Source organism: Gymnoscopelus microlampas (genome assembly GCF_963454915.1).
Source record: "Gymnoscopelus microlampas genome assembly, chromosome: 1".
Classification (NCBI taxonomy): Eukaryota; Metazoa; Chordata; class Actinopteri; order Myctophiformes; family Myctophidae; genus Gymnoscopelus; species Gymnoscopelus microlampas.
Window position 1 is genome coordinate 37,020,435 of NC_139962.1, and position 17,223 is coordinate 37,037,657.

Sequence of the window (17,223 nt, forward strand, 5' to 3'; positions counted from 1 at the left end):
AGTTCATAACATGTCTGTATTTCTGCCTTGGGTCAGGTTGCCTAGTTCTGATTATAGGCTACTGTCTGTCTCTGTTTGGGTTCTGTCTTTAGCTTTTTGGCCTACCTCATGTTTTGTTTTGTTTTTTTTACCTTTTTGCGTGTTACTGGGATATGTATGTGATTACTGCTTGCTCCCTTTGGATGTATTGGCTGGCTGTTTGGACTGCCTGCTATTGTTTGACCACTGCCTGCCTAACCTTGATGTGAGCCAGTAGCCTTATACCTTAAAGGGGTAATTCACTTTAAAACAGTTCTAGGGTAATTTTAACTTATACTCTGGCTTTTGTGTGCACCCCAGACAGTTTTTAAGTTGCTTGATTCAATATAGATCAGGGGTCGGCAATAGGCGGCCCGCGGGCCGAAATTGGCCCCCCAGAAATAATATCTGGCCCGTGAGATAATTTTTAGAATTAAAAAAAAAAAAAAAAAAAAAAATTTTTTTTTTTTTAGAAAAATATTTTTTGATTTTTTTTGGGGGGGAGGGATTTTATTTTTATACAGTATCAGACCGATAGTCTCACATATAGGCCGCTATTATATCTATTATATCCAAATACAGAAAGATACAGTATGAATGATTTACTGAAAAGTGTTATAAAAAAAGTATTAAAAATTAATGTTAAAATAATTATAAATACTTATTTCATAGAACCTGAACCCACTTTTGAAATCATGCACTCATAAACACGATGCATTTTAAAGGATTTATAACATTTTATAGCTAGATTAGAGGAAAATGGAGAAGAAAAATCGCCTGTGCTGATATTTAAACCGGAAAAAATGTTGATTTATATTGGTCAAACAGAACCGAATTAGACCCGAATTAGACCGAGTTAGACCCGAATTAGACCCGAAAAATTTTGCGCCCGCGCGCGTGTTGTGCACGCACATGCACGCGCACGCACGGGGAGGCCCGGCCCGCGATGGAATGTCTGGGAGTGATATTGGCCCTAGGCTTATCTCAATTGCCTACCCCTGATATAGATATTTGATATTCCTTTTATGAGACACCCCCTTCCTATATAAGGCCATTGCTTTTGGGTTCTCTTCAGTTTGCACTCTGTGACATACCAAACCACAAAAAATGTTCAATGCAGTGTTGACTTGAGATCTGAGTCAAGAGAAACATGCAATCATTTGAGGAAAATGCAATTTGGAAAATTGTTTTGTGTATATCACATGGAACAAAGAACTGTAAGAAAAAACATCATGGGAGCTTAGAACAACATTAGGGCAGTTTAAAATGATGAGCAGAGTACTTTACCCTTTACACAAGGTGAAATTAAAGTGCTTTGAAAATAATAATAATAATTATTATTATTATTATGGTAGCAGCTCTATATTCCGATAATCATTGCTAGAGTTTTTGTTCAGTAACAGGGGTCTACAGCACTTTGGTAAACAGAAAATACATTTTCAGATCGGGATACCAGTTTGATCCAATCAGGAGAGAGAATACCACAAATATTAAGAAAATATCACTTACGGGACAGCCAAGATGTGAGGGCTGCTCAGATGCATAAACACTGTATTATCGTGCCAGTAATAAAGAGGATATAGCCTACTGTTTAGTTTCCAGTGGAAACTTTCCAGTATATGACGCATTCACAAACGAGCAGTGACACTGCATGCATTAATTCCCTTATCCTGAATCCTAACCATAACTGTCACTAGCCCTACTATGTCGTAACCACACATCATGGGAAAATATCACCTTGTTTGCAGCAAGTGTTAGATAGGGCTTGAACATTTGCATAAGGAGAGTGTCAACAAGATTTGCATGTTTCTCCCTTATGCAGGTTTCATTTTCCTATATGTTTTTTATATCCACAAGGAAGACCGTTAACCCATCTTGTGTTGCGAGACAGGTACCAACGCAACTCACTAATCCACCAAACCACCTGCCTGGCAATGGACTTAAAGGGAGAGAGGAATGTTGTTTGTTTGGGTTACTTTTGTCTTCATCTTTGACAGCATCTGCTGTAAATGTACACTGACTACTAACAAGGTACCTCATTGTTCATAAGTGATTAGAAATGGGTTCTAAAATGTAAAAAAAATACAGGATCTGTTCCTACATGTACTCACATTAGTAGGATAATGTTGAGTTCTGCACAAAAAAAATGTGAACTGATCCTGTGGATTACATTCATATACATATATGGGATATATATGGCCTAAGCCATACTGCTAATAAGAAAAACATGCAAATGTAGTTTAGTTTGTGTGTGGGGGTGGGTGAGTGTGGGTGTGTGGGTGTGTGTGTGTGTGTACTCAGAAGGTGATGACATGCAAATGGAGTCTGGCGCACATGCTCATACCTGGGCATACTGTACCCTGTTCATTTCATGTGTGGGGAAAAACGGAGCACTACAAAGGATTGGGATAAGGAGTGGTAAGTAGTCTATACTGTACCTAAATCCACATGCATGTGTCAAAGGAGCCTGTGTTAGTTGATGGGGTGTGAGTGAGCTAGTGCTATGATTCAGTGTTGCTTTGCTACAATGTCTCCAGTTGGTATAATAACAAGTAGCCTAGACGAGCAGTGTCTCTTTCTAATACAGGTTCATGTGAATTTTGGTAACTTTGAACTACACACTGTACATGTTCATGTCCGTCTGTTACATCATCAAGTTTTGAAATGAATGAAATGGGGAGTTTAAATTATCACCTGCCATCTTAGCGTATGTACAGTAAACATAGATGTAATTGCTATGAAACATACATGTTAGCTGGCTGAATGAGGCTAATTGAATAGCTATAATAACTTTGTTAACTTTGTTCTGCCAGTTCCATATTCAGAGGACGCAATGTTAGCCTTACTGCTGTTATGCCTGTTACCAGGATCAATGGCCAACCAAGGTATGTAAACGTTTTTTGTAGGTTTGAGTTTCAAAATCAAATATAACAGATGAGGGGAAGAGGCACTTATCTGAAACAACAATGCATCTTCAGATTAAGGGGAAATATATATTGAGAGAAGCTCGATAGGACAATAATGTTGATTTAATTTATTTTATTCACTTATCATTAAACTACAGTATTTCTTTCCTTCTATTTAGTAGCCTATTATTATTACTTATGCTGCTGCAATGTCTGAAGAAGCCAAACAAAAATACGTTTTAAGATTGTCGAAGTATTGTCTTAGTATTTGGAGGCTGCCTATGTCTCAATTCCCTCTCTACCATCCCTCTCTGAGCAACTACAACTATAGGGTTGTATATAACATTTGGAGTCTGACCACCGATTACCAATGTTTTGACTGATATCTTGTAAAAAAAAAAAAAAAAAAAAAAGAAAAGAAAAGAAGAAAATAAATCTTGAAATCAAAATCGTATAAGCAAAACATCAATAACAACAAACAGAAATAACTACCGCACCTTTAATAGGCTAGAGTAAAAAATGATATTGTATTTTCTTCTCTTTTGTCTCCACATTTAGTTTGTTTTAACATTACCAATGGGCACTTGAAAATGACAGGGGATCTTCTTGGCCTTGAACTCAGTCACAAATGTAGCATGAGAGGGCTCTCCTGCTGGATCAGTTGCACAAACCCAGCAAAAACAGCGATGACAGAAATGTTCAATGGAAATAACAATCAGTGTGCAAATACAACTGCTTTCACGGTTACCGAAGGGACACGATTCATCATAAATTACTTGTCCAACACATGTAAGTAACACTATACGTTGATCATAATGATCAGATTCACGTCAGCTTCACTTGAGCAAGTTTATTCATAGGGGCACGACCTTTCCGTTTTCCAGTATGATTTAGCATCAAAACAAGTCTTTGCATTGACTTTTAAAATTGGTTGCGCATCATATTGCCTCTCTAGTCTCACTTAGTTTTTACAGAAGTCCTGTCCAGTTATTTGTTTTTAGGTTTCAAGTCAGCCAGGGCTTTAATATTGTTAATATTTGCGTCTATGTTCCTAAATGAGTGATACTGTGATACAGAACATCATTCTAAATGTCATCTCCCACTCCCCTTTTCTCTTCCTAGTAACCAATTGTACAGTGGGTATATGCATTGAGCAGAACGTATTGCAATTTATCAAGAAAACAGATACACCCAATGTTTTAGAGGAGGGACTTTACAGACTCTTTTTCATTAGAAGTATGTGCAGAGAATTGTTCCACAAATACCCCGGAATAAGAAAAGCCTTTATAAAGTAAGTGATATAGCTCTGTGCTTTTGTCTGTTCTCATTATGCTCTACTCTGCTCCAGTTACTTCTCTTCCTTCCTTCTACTTTCTATTCACCTCAACTCTCATCTGCACTCTCTCATGTTGTTTCTACTCATTATTATACTGTTTCTACTTTACTCTATACGACTTTTACCTTTATTCCATCTGACTGTGCACTAGTCTACTGTAATGTAACCTATTTTGTCCTATTCTATACCACATTCTGTTAGATGATTTGATGATGATTATGGTTATGTTTACTATTGTTATTATTACTATTACTTAATACTTCAATCTCGGCTCCATCCTCTCCATCCCCTTTACTCTGCTGTACTGTGATCCTGCAGGGTTGAGAGAAAGGTTATTCATAATATCATGAAACGGACCAAGCTTGAGTCTGGAGGCTTGCAATATTACTTCATGAAGGAGTTGGCTTTGCATGTGGTCAACATCAGCCAGGATGACCTCACCGCTGCAGGAAACAATGACAGGATTCTGGTGGATATGCCTCAGGTACCGAAACTGGCATGAACATGAGGGCAATGCTGATGATGATTATGATGATGGTGATAATAATAATGACAATGATCAAATTACCAATTTCTCTAGGGGCTCACAGGCTCTAATTGCATCCATACATTCCTGAATCTATGCCATTTTTGTATCAAACATTATAATGAAATAATTTATATAATAAAATAATAAATAATTGTAATGGGTAAATAGATTTAAAAAGATAAGTCAATGTGGACTGAATATTTTGGACTAAATGTTTTGCATTGGTAAATGAGAATGATTTGCCTGCATATTTATAGTTGAACTGAATAGCAACACTCCTGAATGTGACAGGTGATAAAAACCTAAAAAGAAAAACCCAAAAAACAACAAACAATATATTGTTATATTGGGGGTGTATGATTTATATTCACTGAAGGTTAAACACATATTGTAAACCACAGAAAAACATTAAAAGTGAAATAAAATACTGTTATAATGATAGTAATAATAATAAATGTGGCTTTTAGCTTAATTAAAGTGTTGTACTAGAGGAGTCTTCACAATCGGTAGGGCTTATTCTCCAGACAACATAAATGTTTTCAGTAAGTTTCATGGCAATCTACACAGTATAGAGCTTGAGATATATTATTTACAAGTTGGAAGTTTGACCTGGTGGTGCTAGCTAGAGGAAAGGCTATGGGGTGACCAAAATTGGGCCATCTTATGAGGAGTATGAGGATGCAGATCAAAGTTCATGGCTCTAATCAGGCCAAATAACACAATCTTTGCCCAATCTTAATCCTTTAGCACATTTAGCTTTTCACTCTATATGCCAGCACTGTTCAGTGAAATAAATTATAATGCATTATAACTGATCATGATAGGTTAAAATGCCAACATTCTGTTTGCCAACATTACCAAAGTGCTTCAGCCAGTTAAAGGTAGAACAACAGGGACAACTTGAATCAGAAAGATACCTGGGCAGTTCAGGAGAGATTACCCAAATAAAATACAATTATTTATAGTATTTATTGTTTTGCAGGGGTGACTGACGTTTCGACTTGTGTCTTCCTCAGACTCAAACAGTTTGACTAATAATAAGATAATAATAATAACAATAAATACGTGTAGACGAGCTTCATTTCTCACATATTGTGGGGATTAGTTGGTAATAGTTAGATTTACTATATTAATGATTGCTATAATACATAGCAAAGGAAAATACTTAAACTCGAGTGTAAAAATTGAGTTGTAAATTGCTGGAGGAAAAGTGTAACAAATATTATGACAATGAGAGTGATTATAACATGCAGTGAAGATGAGACATCAAACACCTTCCTCTCTGACCATCTCCCAGCTGCTGCCTCAGAATCAATCATCCATCCCAGAGACTTGGCTTCCTGTGGATGCCCTGAGTGAACTCCCACCAGAAGAGAGGACTGTTGGTCTGGTCAGCTATATGCAGCACAGACAGTTTCAAGTATGTCCTGTCCTAGCCATGTATAACCTACTCTGATGTCCATCATTATAGTCAGGGGATATTAGCAGAATATTTTCCAATTTGGAATAAATTCCTTACCAAAAAAAATCTTCACCAATGTGTTTGCAAAGGTGTCTAGTAACACATCTCACAAAGACTGAAATTCAGTATCCCTAGGAGAATTTTTGACAGCTCCTTAAAGTTGGGCTACCCACCATAACCTTGGTTAAAAAAAAATCTAAATTTAATTCTGTTAGTAGCATGTGAGGTGTCAAACTAGGGTGTTTTTATGATTCTGAATCCATTGCAATCATTTGTTTTGCACCAAAACCACTCCTTGGGCTAAAAACGGCCCAATCTCAATGGGCTTTTTACACAAAAAGTATACATGGCTATGGCCGTTTTTAGCCCAAGGAGCGTAAGGAGTGGACACCTCACATGCTACTTAAAACAGAATTAAATTTTGATTTTTTTTTGGGGGGGATTTTTTTTAACCAAGGTTATGGTGGGTAGCCCAACTTTAAGGAGCTGTTAACTTTGTATCCTACTGTATTTATTTCAGATCTTGTACATATACATGTATTATTGTTTGTATGTCCGGCCTTATGGGGAAAAATGTTGGGTGGTTGGGGAGGACTGGGGTGGGGTGGATGGGAGAAAATATAAAACCGAAGAGTTGTTTAAATTTTTGCAAATGTAAATACAATGTCATGTCTCTTTGAATAAATTTTGCTTAAAAAAAAAAATCTCCTAGGGATACTGAATTTCAGTCTTTGTGAGATGTGTTACTAGACACCTTTACAAACACATTGGTGAAGATTTTTTTTGGTAAGGAATTTATTCCAAGACTTTTTTAATATCCCCTGACTATTAATCATCTCACTTGTGCAATACTGTTCAATTAACATGGATGAGCTATAGAATAGGGACTACATGGGGATGGGGTCGATTCATTTGGGAGAAAATAAAGGGGGGGGGGGGGGGGGGTATAGAATTAAATAGCTGGATAAGCATTTAAAGGAGAATTTCGCCCGACGTTTTTCTTACCTTTTTTATGATGTTATGATATCCTAGGACGAGTGGTACAGTAGAACAACTTAGTTACTTAATTCAATACTTAGGTAAATATTTGATTTTGAAGTGATCAGACACGCCCCCTTCTATATAAATAAGCCTATTCAACTTCAAACTCCATGTCAACCATGTTAGACTGAAAACACAAGTCCCTGGTTTTGGTGACTGATATTGTCCTTCTAATGCACGGGGAAACAGTTTTTATTACTTTTTCATGTTACTTTTGATTTTATTGTATTTTATAGCCGAATCATTAAAAATGCTGACATCCACTCGTGCAGCTGTGTCTGAGCAAATGAATTGGATTCACGAAAAGCCTCCGTCAGTAACTCAGTGGTATAGAGAAGTATACAGAGTACTCCCTATGGAAAGACTAAGTGCCAAATTAAAAGAGAAGGAAGATAACTTCATAGACTTATGGCGGCCACTGATAGACTATTTGCCCAGGGATATTTCTGCCCTGATTTGTAAAGGAAGTGACTCAATAGATTGGAAAGCCCCAGCTGTACTTTTACAATTTAATTACTGATGTGCTCTTTTGTGTTTGTTTATCTGTATGTATGAATATGTAACTGTGTGTGTTATAATATTGCCACTGTAATATGCCGCTTGCCCTTCCTTATTTTGTTATTACTTTGTTTTTTGTTTTTTGTGTTTTTGTCTGTATTATTTGTCTTTTTATTTATTTTATTCCAGTTTGTTTACTTGCTTACATTCATGTTTCAATTTCCTATGTAAAAATGAAAAAGCAAATAAAAAGTTATTACGAAAAAAAAATAACAAAATATTGAATCAAGCAACTTAAAAACTGTCTGGGGTGCACACAAGCTAGAGAATATGTAAAAATTATCCCATACTGTACATGAAATACCCCTTTTAAGTACATTAGTATCAAATCAATACAGCATTTCACTCTTGAATTTCTAAACCCTGGGCTAACCTAAACCCTTGGCTAACCCTTATTATCCTCTAGTCTACCCTACTCATATACTCGCTACTTGTATATAGTTATAGTACAGTAGATGTATATATGACTGGGATTTATATGTGAAAATAAAGATACAAACAAAACAAACAAACTAATGATTCTATGGGAACTCTGTCCCCACACAGTTTCAGCTGGAGGATATCCCATCCATGGTCATCAGGATAGAACGAATGGGGGAGAAACCATTTTCTGACCTAAACACCTCAGTTCAGATGATCTTCAATATCACTGGTCACACAAGCTTGCGTGTAAGTGTTTGCAAATGTGTGCATGTGAAAATGTTTATCTAGTAGTTCCACATTTTTCCTGATTCATTTGAAATGTTTTAAAAAAAGGAAACTGTTTACCTGTATGGAGATAGTTTATACACTGTGTGAAATATCTTTGTTTATAACAAGAGAAATACAACTATTTTTCTTCTGCATGGTCCAGTAGGTAGTTTACTGTTTCTGGGATTCTGTATGGCTGCTATGGTATTACTAAGGGGTGGCTTGGGTGAGTGATTATTAGTAGTTGCTCAGTGGTGTTACAAGCTGGTTGCTTGAGGGTTGCCAGGGGTTTCTAAGTGGTTGTTGCAGCATCACTACTGTAGGTGGTTAGTAGGTGATGGCTATTGGTTGCTACTGTAGGTGGTATGTGTAATGTACTACTAACTACTTTGGTGGTTACTCATTCCAACTAACTTCTCTCTGGCTTATAAAGCACTTTTACCTGCAATACCACGTTGTCCTGATTTGGCACGTGGCGCTATTGAGCCAGTTTGTATGCATGTTATCTCCTGGTTCTGTGAAGAAAAAGTAAAAAATAAATAAATAAATAAAAACGGGGGAAAAAAATATATTTTTTAATTTGTATTTTTATGTTGGAACTGAAAAACGGGAGGGATTGTACCGCTAGTGACGTCACTTTCGGGGGCAAATCAGTTTGGCCTGTTTTGAGACCAATTTACATAAAACCCCAGATATGCTGTGAAAGCCTGAGTGCTCAAACTGGGGTATTTTTGGGGATAGAAGAGAGGTAGGGGAGACCAAAAACAAAAAAGAAGAAAAAGTAAAAAATCATGGTGTAGTCCCTTTAACTATTAACTGATTACAAGTGGGTGCTACATTCGGGGATTGCTTGAGTGTTGCTAAAGTGCTATTACTGTATGTAGGTTGGTGATCGCTGTTTACTACTAGTTAAAAGCTAGTCTATGTTTGTTCCTTCAGACATTTCTATAAAACAACACGATTGAGGGAACTTTGAGCCTTTTACTTTGTTGTGGGAACATAGAGCTGAGGGAACAGTGTTTGATTCTTGAGCTTAGATGTTATTCTAGTTGAGTTCTTCTGACTTAAAGGTAGGGTAAGTGATATTTTTGGGTTAAAACAAAAAGTATTTTTTTTAAAGGTTAAAGCACTATATTCTGATAGTAATCATTGCTACAGAGTGTTTGTACAGTAACACGAGTCTCCCCGTCTCTCCAGCTCTTTCATAAACAGAAAATACATTTTCTGGTAGGTGTCAAAATCTCAGCCAATCAGGAGAAAGTACCCATTTTTAAGCTTCATTTTTATAGTGTTCCAGTTCTAATTTTGTCTGCTCATGTGTTAGTGTCATCAAGTCCAATTTCACTTGTTTAATCTATATCCTGACTGAGTTCTCTATCCTGATTGGATAAAATTGGAAATGAAACTGAAACTGAAACGAAAATGCATTTTCTGTTTTATAAAGAGCTGTAGAGACATGGAGACTCCTTATATGGACAGGACACTCTATAGTAACGAGCACTATCAGAACATAGACCCATTTTGCAATTATTTGAATAATTGCAAATCACTTACCCTACCTTTAAAGGTAGGGTAAGTGATATTTTTTGGTTAAAACAAAAAGTATTTTGTTAAAAGGTTAAAATACTATATTCTGATAGTAATTATTGCTATAGAGTGTTTATTCAGTAACAGGAGTCTCCCTGTCTCTCCAGCTCTTTAATAAACAGAAAATACATTTTTCGGTAGGTGTCAAAATCTCAGCCAATCAGGAGAAAGTACCCATTTTTAAGCTTAATTTGTATAGTGTTCCAGTTACAATTTTGTCTGCTCATTTCTTAGTGTCATCACTTCCAATTTCACTTGTTTAATCTATATCCTGATTGAGTTATCTGTCCTGGTTGGATAAAACTGGAAATGAAACTGAAACTGAAACGAAAATGCATTTTCTGTTTAATAAAGAGGTGGAGAGACAAGGAGACTCCTAATACTGAACAAACACTCTATAGCAATGAGTACTATCAGAATATAGAGCTATTTAACACTTATTTTAACCAACGCAAATCACTTACCCTACCTTTAATATAATGGTAGTTGGCTTATTTAAAGGACCTCATTGACAAAAACAGACAGAGAACTCATGCTCTTTACCTTCAAAATGTTGCTAACTTTTCATTGCGTTGAATCCCTTCGATTTGCCGATTTGGTTAATTAAACTCAGTGAGCCTCTTTTCCAATGACAATTACTATTTAGACATTTAGAAGACACTCTTATCCAGAGCGACTTACAAGCGAGATTGGAATAATTAGAGTAAGCATGATTTCTAGTCAATAAACAACAAGGTAAATAGTCATAAGTAGACTGCAGAGAGAACAATGTAGTTTGTTAATGTAGGCATTACACTCTACATGTAGTACACGTAGAGTGTAGCTCAATGAATGACATTTCAGCAGTATCAGTATTACTTAGTATAGTATAAAATATAATATAGTAAGCATTAGTAAGTATTTAAACTAATTTGACATAGGATTAAATTAAAGAGATGTCTTCATTGTTTTTTTTCAACAGAATGACTCAAGGCTACTCTGTCACTTTTTTGATGAACATGGTGGGTATATTATAGGTCTATCATTCTTTATTATAGAGTGCTCTGGTTGTTCTGCTTGCTAATCTATTCTTGATTGCTCAACTTTTTTTAAATTAAAGTTGTAAAGTGTTCATTGCATGATGTGAACATTTCTGTAGCTTAGCATATTTTTTAATTTCATACTTTTACAGATGTATTTTGTACCTTTTCGTAAATTGTTTTGGAGCTGAAAAATGTTTCCTTGCTGAATATTTGCAAATGTATAATTTACATGAATGCATGTAACACTTTTGTTTAGCATGTTTGGTCTTACACACTGAAAAATATTTGGTCACCACATTGGATGATATATTTGTATTTGTATATAAACATACAAACGTATGTACGTTCACAAGCATGGTAATTGTTGGTCTGACACACACCTGCTTAGCATGTGGATTATCTTGCATGTAGATGACTGGCACTGGAAAACTGATGGGTGTGAGACTTTTAACACAAACTATGACGACCACACTAAGATTGAGTGCAGCTGTAATCACACCACACCCTTTGCTGTCCTGTTGGTAAGGATACATTTCTATTGATTTGTTCCTGATGGCAGATCAGGTAGGTACTGTAGGTCAGTATGTACTGTTTATTTCAGAATCAAAATGTTGCACAATAATTCACGGCTGTAGAGTGAGATAAATATATGTGATCTGTTTGCATGATTCACTCTATATCCTACAGATAAGGGACCCTATGGCCGAAATTCATTGGAAGATCTTGTCATATATCAGTTACATAGGCTGTGCCCTGTCCGCCTTCTTCACGGTCTTATCCATCGTTACATATATCATCAGTGGGTAAGTGTGTGTGGGCGCACACGCGCATACATATTGTGTATGAGTGTGCACATGCATGCAGTGTGCAATAACATCTTTTTAGAGGAAATAATATTTCCTTATATTTTAAATGGCCAAATATGTCAAATATATATACCGTACTTTTCAGGGTCCAAAATATATTTTCAAATGCATCTTTCTATATTTCAAAATGTGGGGAAAAACAAGCGGTGCAGCCGCTTCTACAAGTGACTTTGTGTGTGTGTGTGTGTGTGTGTGTGTGTATGTCTCCATGAGCATGAACACCTGCAGCTAATTGCTAGATTTCCAGAGGGAGGGTACTAGCAGCAGTACTAGCGTTTTGATCTTTAATTAGCAGGATTTGCAACACCTGGGTGTGATTTGCTTCAAGTGGCTGAGAAGCCTATTGAAATGAATGGACAGGACACATTGTTCCTGTAATTCATATACTGTATAGCTCAATGAAATAAACTCATCAAAGGCACTGCTTCACACTAGCCTGGGCAGCATTCCATTTTCGGGTATATGATCCGGTCGGGAGCGGAAGTAAAAAAAAGAAAAAGTGGCCGGATAGGCAGAACCGGAAAGACGTCTCACCCCAAAATAGGTCCGTGCTAATAAAATCCTTGATACGGCATTGTTTAGCTTATTTTTTAAATGTAAATGTGCGTGCACTATCCGGAGACTATTTAGCGTCGGTATTATCCCACGGGGAAATTCTATTCCATTTAAACCGCAAAACCGGATAGGCAGAACCGGAAAGAGGATTCTTTTTTCATTTTTTTTTTCAGTAGGCGTGGTCTAGACCGGATCATATGTTGTCTTCTGGAACGCAGACCAGGCTTTCCTCCGAGGTGGAAAGACTGGTGATGCGAGGTTAGCTTCACACTGGGTGTAATTTGTTTAGTTCTATGTGACCACAAAAACATTCGCCCATAACCTCCGACCTTGACCTGTCTGTATCTCTTAGAAACAACAAGGACCATTCCATTTCCATCCATGTGTCCCTGAGTGGTGCCTTATTTCTGCTCAACACCTCCTTTATGCTGAGTGAGTGGGGGGCCACATTGAAGACCGATTGGGTGTGTCTGCTTATCGCAGTTGTCATGCACTATTCCCTGCTGAGTAGTTTCACGTGGACGGCCGTAGAGGCCTTTCACCTCTACCTGCTGATGATCAGAGTATTCAATACACACTACAAACACTACATGGCCAAGATGTCTCTTGCTGGATGGGGTGAGTTGAACTTGCATACTCTCACTCCCAAAACGTAGTGACTTCATGGGACTAATCTGACCAAACGGCAAACGTTTGAGGTGACGGGGGGTCCCCTTCACATCATGATGCCGTCCCATTTTAAAAGCCAAGGCGTAAAAGGCTAGGTAAAACGGCTCAGCTAAAAACTGTTAGAATGACGGAGGCGGAAACAGACTAGAGCCACGAGAGGTAACGCCGAGCTAGCCATTACTTGAGCGAGTTGCTGTGCCCAACGTTGTGAAGTCCGCTTCAGCCATCTCAGCGCCGTACCAGTTACGTCCCGATAGCGACAGAATCGTAAATCATCACCCCCTAATCAACATGATGAGCAAACATTTGACATCGCGGGTACCCCCGAGATGTCAAATGTTTGCCGTTTGATCAAATCCGTCCCAAGTTGTCACCCATTGTCATCATGCATGGCATGTTCACAAAATAGACAATAGTAAAATAAGAAATCATAAAAAACAGCAAAAATAAAGACAGAAAAGACAGAAAATGCTCAGCAGCTCAGTTTAATAGAGGTTATAATGGTCATGTATAAAAAACAAAAAACTGCTGCATAACAGGTTCTGTGTACTTTAAAAAGGGTTAACAGATATATTATTTTTCAGTTTTTGGAGTCTAATAACATGTAGCTAGTGTTTGCCACTAGAATACCTGAATAGATAGCCTATAATATTCAGGTATTCTAGTGGCAAACATCAAACAGAACCCTCTGCCACCTATTAACAGTCATTACTTTATCATTAGCCCACTGCTATAAGTTTTCTTTGTGGTACGAGTTATTGTAGGCCTACAGTAGCCTAATACAGTATATTATTTTGCTATTTTACTGCCCGTACACACTTGACCCTATCCAAAACACACTCTGTGTGTGTGTGTGTGTGTGTGTGTGTGTGTGTGTGTGTGTGTGTGTGTGTGTGTGTGTGTGTGTGTGTGCGCGTAGGAATTCCTGGTGTGATTGTGGGAATCGCCTTTGGAGTAAAGGACATCAAACAATTTTATGGCTTCACAGAAATTACCCTGGCAGAGGGAAACAAAACAAATGCCATGTAAGTTGTGGGTCACTATTTTAGGGGATCAGACAAAATATCTCTAAAGCAAACTCAGTGAACTCCCATCTCAACCAGAGATGGAAACATTATGTCAAAAAAAAAGAAAGGGAAAAAAGCACTTTCTGCCATTGTATATGTGTATGTATTTCTTGGCCAATATTTTTTTTGTTTGAAATGTATACAAAACAAAGGTGTCACTCACCAATAGGCCAAACCTTCGTACTGTAATGCCCCACAGTTGCTGGATCACAGATGACATATTCTTCTACGGAGTGAACCTGACCTACATCAGTCTTGTCTTCATCATCAACCTTGGCGTGCTGCTGGCTGTAGCCTCCAAGATCTGCAGGCTGAAATCTGGATCTGGAGGGAAGTCCAAGGCTGGAGCCTCAAAGAAGCTTCCTCTGGCCTGCAAAGACATCCTCACTGTACTGGGGCTCACCTGCCTTCTGGGGACCACTTGGGGCCTGGCTTTCCTGAGTTCAGGATACATCAACTACCTCATCCTCTACCTTTTCTGCATCCTCAACTCACTGCAAGGTCTGCTGTCAGTATAGTTTTTTTGCTGTCGTGCCAATGTTGCTAGGCTGTGTGTCTCTGTGTGTTATGATATGACTTAGGTACGTGTGTGTGTGTGTGTGTGTGTGTGTGTGTGTGTGTGTGTGTGTGTGCACGCTTGCGCTTGCGCGTGCACATCAGAGTTCCTTTAACCAAACTGTACACAATCTTTTCCTACTGTGTGTTTCTGATCAAGTTGTCCAGGGTCCCCACGGTCATGAAATTCCTGGAAATATTTTGAAATTAAAAAAAAAAAAATCCAGTACTGGAAAAGGTTTGGAATTGATCAAACTTCATCAAAGGTCCTGGAATTTATCAAGGGTCCTGGAAAAATATTTGGCTATGCATTGTTTTTGGCTATTGATTTTTTTTAATACAAAACCTTTTCATAAAGATGTATAACATTACACGAAATATGTAACATAAGTAGTTTTTTGCCGAACAGGCTGTGTAACACCCCATCCGCACTGCCAGCGATGCGACGTGACGCGAGCGGGCGATGAAATCTCATTAAAATACATGTTTTTGAATGAGACCGTCCTGACCTACCACAAGCGACAACGAACCGTGCAACGACGTCGTCCACCCCTCCTATTTTCACTCGCAGGCTCTATTTGAGCGAGGTTTCGCGGCTGTGCCCCACCTCCAAACACTTTTTATTGTTTTTTATTTATTTATTTTGCTACACTGCCTATCTTTGGGCATTGTACATAGGAGTAAGAGACACATTATTGCGCTGAATGATTGTTATATAGGCCTGGAAATTGGGCTAAATATTCTGGAAAAGTTTTGGAAAAGTTTTGGAAATTCATTGCTAAAAATGTGTGGGGACCCTGGTTGTCTTTTACCAGTTCATCTTCCTCCTGATTTTTACTTAATGTCTTTTACTCCAGGTTTCTTTATGTTCCTGTGGATCTGTGGTAATGCTAGAAAGCAGAGAAAGAGAGCACAAGAGACCCAGAGCATTTCAAATTCTCAACATCTGACAACATCGTCCTCAGCTAAGTCCAGTGAGCCCGACACCTTCCTTTATGCTAATCAACAATAATTTCGAGCAACTAAATGTGATCACATTGGCCCGGTTTGAACATCTTTTTATTGATTGTGTTAGTTTTACAATTGATTTGGGGAGTTTACTGATTGCTAGTGGTGAGGTATGGTATTGCTATGTGTTTTTCCACTTGGGCAGGAATATTTGTTGTTCACATCAGTATTTTGACACCTTGCCTTCCTAGCTGTTCTCAAATTTGAACTGAATGTGAAGGGCAGATGGATCTTGTGATGCCCCATTTACACCTGGTGTGAACATGTAATCTCTTATCTGGATAATTAGAACACATGTATTGTCCAATATCCAGATGACTTACCGTATCCACATACAGATCTCTTGATAAGGTGTGAATGGGGTCATAGACTTTGACTTGCAAAACTGGTGTCATCACCAAACAAACTTTTACTGGATTTGATCTAGGACAATCAGCAGCCCAGTTTCTCTTCGTCAGTCCTTTTTTTCACCCCGAGGGCAATTAAGTTGGGATATGAGATGTTTCTGTAAAATGTAGTAAAAGTGTTAATATTCTATTTTATAATTTTTCTCTATCTGTATCCATAGAAAGATAGATGTATTCTACCCGTAATGTTTGTAGTGACTATACCTGTACACGTCCTTCCTTTTTATATACTGTAACCTTCACTATAACAAAGGACATTGTAATTCACAGTAATCTTTAATTGCAGCTGTTCTACAAGAAACAATAATGTTGATCATGCAAGAAACAACATTAATAAACCTTTTTTTCCACAAAGTGGTAAATTAATAATACAATTCTATAGCCAAACCGGACATTGAAAATTTGTATTGTATTGGACCCTTGTTTGCACCAAAATGTAAAGCTTTAAAGTTGTACTTATGGGATCACTTTTATCTGGCATGTTTTCATATACTGTCTGAAATAATCATTTGGACCCCAAAGAGTAGCAGTTTGTACCAGCTTGAGAACCAAGCCTGCCATACTGTAGTACAATACTTACTACACTGTCTACAGTACTACAATGCCAATCTTTTGGGTCCAAATATGATGTATACTGACAGAAGCAATTAACACCTAGTGAAAAACAAGTAATCCCATTGAGTCCAACTGGCAAAGATAATTTCATGCCACTTTGTCAAAAATAAATTATATATTGTATGCAAACATATTTCTCACAGGAACACTACTTTTTTAACACTTGTTCCTGTGACTGAAATTTAGAATTTCCTTTGATGGAAGTGTTCTCTGGGCTTGCCTGTACACAAATTTGTATATTTATATTGCTCTCAAGTGACTTAGCAATGTCATGTTTTCTTTCTTATTACCCGTCAATACGTGCCTTGTATTTTCCTGAAATGATGTTCAGT

At 37.6% G+C, this 17,223-nt stretch overlaps 1 protein-coding gene across 1 annotated transcript; it reads left to right on the plus strand.

Moving 5' to 3' along the window:
- Positions 1-2,414: 2,414 nt before the first annotated feature.
- Positions 2,415-17,190, plus strand: LOC311052575 (adhesion G-protein coupled receptor G5). The gene is made up of 13 exons (XM_084067575.1): positions 2,415-2,436; positions 2,844-2,903; positions 4,047-4,215; positions 4,579-4,744; positions 6,087-6,209; positions 8,397-8,519; positions 11,089-11,128; positions 11,561-11,670; positions 11,837-11,952; positions 12,923-13,188; positions 14,159-14,264; positions 14,506-14,807; positions 15,719-17,190. The coding sequence occupies exons 2-13, from the start codon at positions 2,852-2,854 to the stop codon at positions 15,871-15,873; spliced, it is 1,728 nt and encodes a 575-aa protein (XP_083923701.1). The 5' UTR covers positions 2,415-2,436; positions 2,844-2,851; the 3' UTR covers positions 15,874-17,190.
- Positions 17,191-17,223: the final 33 nt, after the last annotated feature.